Genomic DNA, 8,013 nt, shown 5'->3' on the forward strand with positions numbered 1-8,013 from the left:
AACTTCAATTTTTATCTTTATGAAATAATTAAAATTTGAAAAAAATTAAATAAATTTCCAATCTGAATAGATTTGTCTGTGGAAATATGAAGTTCAGATTTTTATAAAAAGTTACTTTCTGGATATTAGTTTTTAAAGATGAAGCATTTCGAATTATTAAACTAAGCACCTGGGTTTAGTTAGAGAGTCCAGTGGCAAAAAACAGTTCCATAAAATAAAAAGGGTGTTTTAATTTGTTGATATCAAATTAAAATTAAAATAAGAGAAAAATCTTGTCAAGGCACTGGTAGTTGTATGTCATTTAACAATGCTCAAAACATATTTTACAACATAAGCAAAAACAGCAAAACCCATGATTACAAAGATGTTTGTAAGGGTGCTGCCCATTGCTGCAGGTGCCTGTTCTTGATATATTTGGTCTGGATTGTTCTGGTCCAAATCATTTTCTAAACGATTCACAAAACCATTTCTCCTCATTAATCTTTCAGCACTAGTCTTTATTTCCTAGAGGAAAAATTGTCAAATTTTTACTCATTTTATTTTATTTTTCATGTTAAGTTTTAATATAATATAAGCATACCTCAACTACTTCCGGAAACATTTCACAGAAAGTTGGATCTTTTAAATTAAAATCTAAACTTTGCAAAGCCAATTGTCTTTTCTACAAAAAACAATTAAATAATTAATACTATAAATTTCAAGTATTCTTAAAAATGAATTTTAAAAAGTGAAATGTTTAACATACAAATTAATTTTATAGAAAAACAATTCATCTTACTTCAAAATCTGATGTCTCTATACTTCCTAATGTAGGATTTTTTTCAACCTATTTAATACAATTATATTTGAATTAGTCAATTATTAAAAATTGTATTAAATATAGGAGAATATAGAACAAAATAGAAAATACCATAAAACTTAACAAGCCAGTTAAAATTGTTGAAACAGACCAGGCAGGATTCCAGGTATCTGGATGGAAGTCACTAATGCTTAAACATAGCCTTGTATTACACTTGAACCGACCATTTGGTGTAATCATGTAAATACTGGGTGGCTTAAAAGGAAATTCACTGGGAAATACTAATTTCCCATGATAAAAACCACCTAATAAACACAAAAATTTGTTTTCATAATCCAGTTGTCATAAAGAAAATAAATAATTTCTCATCCAAATTAACAAATAAATCGCATACAATTAACTATTTAGTTATTTTATGATTTATTCGTACAACTTTGTGTCATATTGGATCTTATAAAAAAAATTTCATTTATTCAAAACTTAAAATTAAACTACATTACTTTCTTTTAATTTAACTTCTACACAAAATTTTCAACAAATTCACATAACGTTATTGTAGGATAATTTAACTTTTAGTTGAAGAATAAGTAATTAACAACAGAAATAGATTCTTTGCAATTAAATAAATGCTACAACTATTTTCTGAAAAGTATTACTTTATACTTCAGAAAATGTACAATTAAAAGACCTCAACTAATTTTGCGAAGTAGATACACTCAAAATGATTTATAATTATTCCTATAATTCCAGAAATATATTGTTTTCTTCCAAGATTCAAAAAATATATTCATTTAATTACGTTAACTCTTCAGAAAAAAATTCTTTAAGTTCAAAATCAAAAAGTTTACATTTTACTTTCCTAGCTTGTTATGCATACATGGAAAACTATTGGAATTGTGTCAAATTTGACCCTCTTGGTTTTTGCATATCTTGACATTTTGAGATCAAACCCAAAAATTAAACCATTTATTAAAAAATGTTGCTTTGTTGTAAAGGTGCTGATCAATCAGGAACATGTTACTTTTTTGTACAGTGTTCATAATTTGGACAAAGCAATGCACAATAAGTTGTACTCTTTTTGAATGAATTCTTTTCAATATTATCAAAAGCAAAAAGTTATGTCATGATTATATTAATTAAATTATCAACAACCGTGAGGCAGATAATAGTGAGGGCTTATCAGACCAATGATGGGCACAAACGCTCAAGGATCAAAGTGAAAACAATTTAATAAACACAAAAAGTTACTATATAAGTGTGAAAACATTTTCACACTTATCTAGTCATTTTTTGTGTTTATTAAATTGTTTTCACTTTGTGCCCATCACTGGTCTGATAAGACCTCACTATTATCTGCCTCACGGTTGTTGATAATTTAATTAATATAATTATATCAAGGGCCAGAAGCAACTTTTGTAATAATTTCATTATGTCATGATTGTTTAAAGCCAATATAAAGTATAATTACAAATACAAACTGTTATCTTAGAATGGATATTGGAACTTTAATATTGATCATTACTGTAATCTAATTTATATTTAATAAATAAAACCAAATTAAAATATTGAATTTTTTTTCTTTTACTATACATTTATAATGAAAACTATATTTTACACTCAGAAAAAAAAAAAATGCATGTATCAAGGTAATTTATCAATTGGTTACGGATTACAAAAATTTCTATTTTCATCAATTCATTCTATTAAACATGTAAACAATGAGAAATGATTGTGTTAATCTGATTGTTCAAAAGCAATAAATAAAACACTATATTTATTAAAAATATTATATTTTTGATTGTAATCAAGATTTACAACTTAATTAATTATTGGCAAAAAGTGCCTTAAAAAACAAATTATGATGAAATTTTTTTAAAAATCCAGCAACAAGTTGTATAACTTGCCTGACAAAAAATACAAGGCACATTAGCACAAAATTAAAATTGTGTTTGGCACATCTGTTACAAGATTTTATTTTAAAAATTTTTTATATTATTAATTATTATATAATGGTAAAATGATTAATTTTGAAGATAGAGATGAATTTTATAAAAAAAATTGTAAATGTTAATAAACTGTAAAACCTTTATTAAGTCTGACCTCACTTCGGATATAACACAACCTCCTTTATCTCCCTGTCCCTGTGACCTTTAACTACTAAAATTTATCATCATCAATGTCCCTTATACACAAGCTACCATGCCAAATTTTGTTTCTTAACCATCACCCCAACCTGATATTAAACAAAATAGATGCCCCACACACAAACACATGAACTTCCCCACTTTTTTTGACTTTTTTGAATTCAGGGAATCTTAAACATCAAGATTTGTAAACATCTGAAGGATCAAATTTGACATGAATCCAATACGTTTCCATTTTATATACATAACAAGCCAGGAAAGTAAAAGAAGACTCTATAACAGAACTGAATTTCTGGAACTTATTTTTATCAATGATTTATTTAAATTGTTTTAATAACTAGTAACGGTAACACTTATTTTACTCTATTAAGTTATTAATTTGCATTATTAGGAAAAAAAAAAATTAAGTTTAAAAAGTTAATTTAAATAAATTATAATTTCTTAATTAAAATTTTAAAATCTAAACTAATCCTTTTAATTTTAAAAACTTTCTTACCTTCATAAGGTGTTCCTTCTGGTCCTCTGACAACAAAATGCCTTAAAAATAAAAAATTAAAATTTAATAATAATAATAATAATAGTTCATGTAGATAGTAATTATTATTATTAATTTATAACCTCAAGTAATCATACAAACCAAGTAATATCATTTTATAGTTATCTGCAAATTATTTACTTTATTGAATTTAATTGTATATATTGATATTTACTTAATTTATGTAATCTTAATGAATCCTTATTTACATACAGTGTTATGCTTTCAAGATATTAATTCATTGAATCATATTAAAAACAGCTGTAGTATAACTCTTATATAAATCCCACATAATAAATATATCATTTGAATACTTATATATAAGTTCACTGATGCATAATATTAAAAATACAGTAGTCAATCTGTATTTTAATAATTTAAATTATACATAAAAATACATTTTTGTGTATAATTTAAATTATGATAAACAAAATTAGTTTAAAATTTTAATTGTATACTACCAATTGAATGTTAAAAAGAAAAAAAACTTTGATTGTTGTACCCCCTTGTAACTGGTTTAACACACAATACATAAACAAATGGTTTGGTTTAGTTTATTAATTTAAATATATAACATTTCCATTAACAACAAATTCTTTCTCATTAAGAGATTATTTAACAATTAATAACTTTTTGAAATTAATAATTTAAATTTATGAAATTTTAATTTGAATTATGGTATTCTTAAAAAAATTAAATAACATATTTTGATTTAATTTTAATATGTAGTTGGTTAGTCATTAGTTATTGAAAAAGACAAGTAATATATTTCTTTTAAAGGCATTTTAAAGTTATTATTAAATTTATTTGTTAACAAATTTAACAGTAACAATGCTTTCAGCTTTAAAAATATTCCCAGTATTCAATATATTTGACAATAATTGTAAATATCTTTTATATTGTTATTCAGCTTTCATTTTTACATTAACTTTTGGCATCTATTTTAACCTATTATTACATCTATTTAAATTTTCAAAATATTTTTGCCAATTTTTAAGATTCAAGTTATGAAAGAAATCATCTATTTTACTGTCAAAAACAAACTTCATACTTTTTAAAAATTTATACACACATCTGTAAGCTTCAGTCATTTTTATCCTTTTAATTTTTAGATTTTCCAAATTTAAATAACCAAATACAGTGGAATCTATTTATCATGATTACTTTGTGACTTGTAACTTTTGATAACAATAATCAGATGACAAGATTAAACATAGAATAAAAAAATTTTCATTATTGAATATCAATTTATTACAATTACTGTATGAATGTGTACAATTTATTTGTCACAAACTGTACACTTACTACATTACATATTTATATATGCTACATTTCTTATAAACTGTTTTTAACTCAACAGATCACAGAATTAAACTAGAGAAATCACAACAGTAATGATCATTCCCAAAGGTACATTTCAAGTAATCATCTTCAAGTACATGTAATGTATTTTCTAAAAATTCTTGTCATGTCCTTAATATGTAAAATATAAAACGTATGCTTTGTTAAAAGTAAGTTTAGAAGAAAAGGTCTATTTAGTAAAAATTTACTAAAGCTGTGGTCGCACCTTGTGATTTCCAGCTGCACAGGCTGTTCTTGTTAACTAATAAACTCCTTCGAAAACTGGCGCAACTGCAACTACAAACAAAAAGTTTGTTCTGCTTGTACTGATTTCAAATGTGCATAATGCCTTTGTGCCATGTCATACAGTGGCAGTATTGAAAATAACAAAGTGTCAACAAAAGATGTTCTCCGGATAAAATAGAACTTTGAAGATATGTATCTTCTTTAGCTGTTATGGGGATAACCCCCATAAAATACTTTGGAAAGTATTCACATCCATACAGATATATCCCCAATAACCCAAATCCCCAACCCAATCAGCATCTGAAAGCCTTAATTCATTCATCAGTTGGTAGAAGCTTGATTGTTTAGTCTGTTGATTTTCATTTTGCCAAGTTTTAACCCAGCATGAACGTTTTCTCTTATTTTTCTCTTTGTGTATTCTTGCCAACCCTAAAAAATGATTGCCTTTTTTATTTTATTCATTGCAGAAAAGGAACTGCTTGCCATTTTAATAAGAAAAGTTCTGTAAATAGTCTGAAGTATAACTGTCAGTAAACTGATGAAAGTAGTCAGAAACAAGCTATTGTAATTTTATTGGTTTATTATAAGGTCACATGTTTATGAGTTGCAATGCAAATGAATAATGTGACCATGACAAGATGCATGAAACTCGTGCTTGTTGCAGTTTCAGTAGCCCAAGCGGCTGAAAATTGCTAGGTGTGACCACTGCTTAAGAATTCTACTGGTGTGTGCTTAAAGATAATTATCACAATTGATAACAATAGCTGAAGTTTGATTATAATAGGCAGATAATTTTTAACTAATTTTATGTAGAGTGTTTTGAGACCAACTGATTACATTAACAATAGTGGATTGATAACATTATCCATGATTACAATAACCAGATTCCACTGTATATTAAAAACCATCAGATATATGTAAAACAAATAAATTTATAAATATTTTTCATCTATATTTGTCATATATTAAAATTACAGTATTCAAATTCAATAATTTAAGTTTTTTTTCTTTTTACATTTTTGTATGTCTATCAAAAGATTATCTACATCAGTGTTTCTCAACGGGGGTGATATCGCTCCCATGTGGGCGTTTTTACATGTTGAGGGGCGATTAGTAACAATTTATATTTTGGGGGGCAAAAAACATTATATTAACAATAATTAGATATTTTATTCGTTATATTGTACAATAATTAAACAAATAACATTATACTAGTCACTAGTCTATTCAATGCAGTACAAATTTGGCGTTAGCCTTGGCCCTCGGCATCGGAGTTTTGAAGTGAAGGGGCGATACTACGTAACGGTTTTATTGAAGGGGACAACAATTCGTTAGAGGTTGAGAAACATTGATCTACATGTTTGAAATTCTCTTAATACACTGTACTGTACATAATATAAAATATTAATGGTTTTTATAAATACACAGAATAAAATATATTACTAGTAAATTGTTTTTAAGAACTCTAAAGATGAAAGAAATTTTACAAATATTTATATTAAAACTAAATAGATGGAATTATTTCTCATTTCTTAAGTCCAAATAAAAATTATGATTTATAGGCTTAATACTGAGCAATGAATTAGGATATTTTTTATATTTTTGCATTCCAGTTAAAATACTTATAATAAATTAATGAAAAGAATCATTTTGATTTAATATAACTTTTATTTTCTTAATTTTTTCTATCATCATTTAGAAACCACTCTTCATTTAATGCAGCATGTTCATTCAACTTTATACGCTAATTTATTTTAACTGTTCAAATATGTGTGTAAGTTTTGTACATCAAATGCAGAAATACTAGATTAAAGATTAATTTTGGTTGGATATTTCACTATTTCTTTTAAATATTCTGGATTAAACTCTTTAGATCTTTTGACATATTTAATTCATTCATTCATTCATTGAGAAATTCTATTGTAGATTCATTCATAATGCAAATCTGAAGAATTTGAAAAATGAAATTTATTATCAATATTACCAAATATAATATTTAAATCAATTTATATTTTTTATCAAATCAAATCCAATAATAATGCAAAACTATAATAAACATTTATATAGAAAAAAATCAATTACATTTGTCCAATTATATTGTCTTTTCTTAATGATCATCTGCCTCCAATTATTCCAATTAATTTTCCTTCACAACAGCTTTTTTCTTTTTTTTTTAAATGTCAATAAACTCTTCAACAATTATACCAAAATATTTCTGTTTTATTGTCTTAAATACACAAAAATTCCATGTTCTTCCAAACATTGCTTTCAATAATCTAATTGTTTTTCATTCCAAAGAGCCAATATTTTAATTTTACTATCATCCCAATCAGAAGCATTTCAAATTCTTTCATAATTCTGTACATTTTGTTGTTATAATTAGAATATCCTTCTCAAGTTTTTTCTTTACTCTAATAACAGTCTGCTGTAAAACATGCAATTTTTGCAATTTCAATCTTTTTAAAATTATAGGTCTCACCATAGCACTTGAATTTTCATTTTTCTTTGGGCTAGGAACTGCTATCTTTCCTTTTTTATTTCTATAATTTAAACATAACAATGTTTTCAGGACAATTAAAGTAATATTATAAATTCATATATTTCAAAATGTCATTTCTGAAGTATTAAAAAAATATATTAAATTACTAACTAACTGCTACTAAAAAAAATACATATATTTTTCTGAATATTTCTAAAAATTGATGAATATATGTCTGGTTTTATTAGTATACAGCAATGTGACATATGGACAATATATATAGTACTAGATTAATACAGTAGATATGCTCCTTGAAAACAGTATGTTAAGTGAAAGCACATTAATGTATATATAATTATTATTACATATATTTCCTAGGAAATTTAGATTTTCATTTCATTTTATGTGTGTTTGTGGACCCAATCTATATATTTGATATTCCTTTGACTCATGTTATTTATTCAATTCA

At 25.2% G+C, this 8,013-nt stretch overlaps 1 protein-coding gene across 2 annotated transcripts; it reads right to left on the reverse strand.

The window, feature by feature from the left end:
* Window positions 1-284: 284 nt before the first annotated feature.
* LOC111637172 (ubiquitin-conjugating enzyme E2 J2-like) lies at window positions 285-7,603 on the reverse strand. 2 transcript variants are annotated; one of them, XM_023382598.1, is made up of 6 exons: window positions 7,545-7,603; window positions 3,440-3,480; window positions 911-1,104; window positions 779-826; window positions 581-661; window positions 285-504 (listed from the first exon to the last, which is right to left on the reverse strand). In XM_023382598.1, exons 1-6 carry the CDS (start codon window positions 7,562-7,564, stop codon window positions 298-300), a joined length of 591 nt encoding a protein of 196 aa, XP_023238366.1. In that variant the 5' UTR covers window positions 7,565-7,603; the 3' UTR covers window positions 285-297. The 2 variants fall into 2 exon arrangements, with proteins under 2 accessions (XP_023238366.1, XP_023238367.1); XM_023382599.1 differs by lacking the exon at window positions 7,545-7,603 and adding an exon at window positions 7,148-7,477.
* Window positions 7,604-8,013: the final 410 nt, after the last annotated feature.

This window comes from Centruroides sculpturatus, unplaced genomic scaffold (genome assembly GCF_000671375.1).
Source record: "Centruroides sculpturatus isolate CEXI.00-Female unplaced genomic scaffold, Cexi_2.0 scaffold1080, whole genome shotgun sequence".
NCBI classification, from domain to species: domain Eukaryota; kingdom Metazoa; phylum Arthropoda; class Arachnida; order Scorpiones; family Buthidae; genus Centruroides; species Centruroides sculpturatus.

What these genes read in the sequence shown, in the direction of transcription:
- LOC111637172 (XM_023382598.1), bottom strand. Translation starts at nt 7,564, where the DNA reads ATGAAAATTCAAGTGCTATG. An exon ending in CTGGCTTGTTAAGTTTTATG is followed by an intron (nt 827 to 910) that starts GTATTTTCTATT and finishes TGTATTAAATAG; the next exon opens with GTTGAAAAAAATCCTACATT. An exon ending in TGTTTCCGGAAGTAGTTGAG is followed by an intron (nt 505 to 580) that starts GTATGCTTATAT and finishes TTTTTCCTCTAG; the next exon opens with GAAATAAAGACTAGTGCTGA.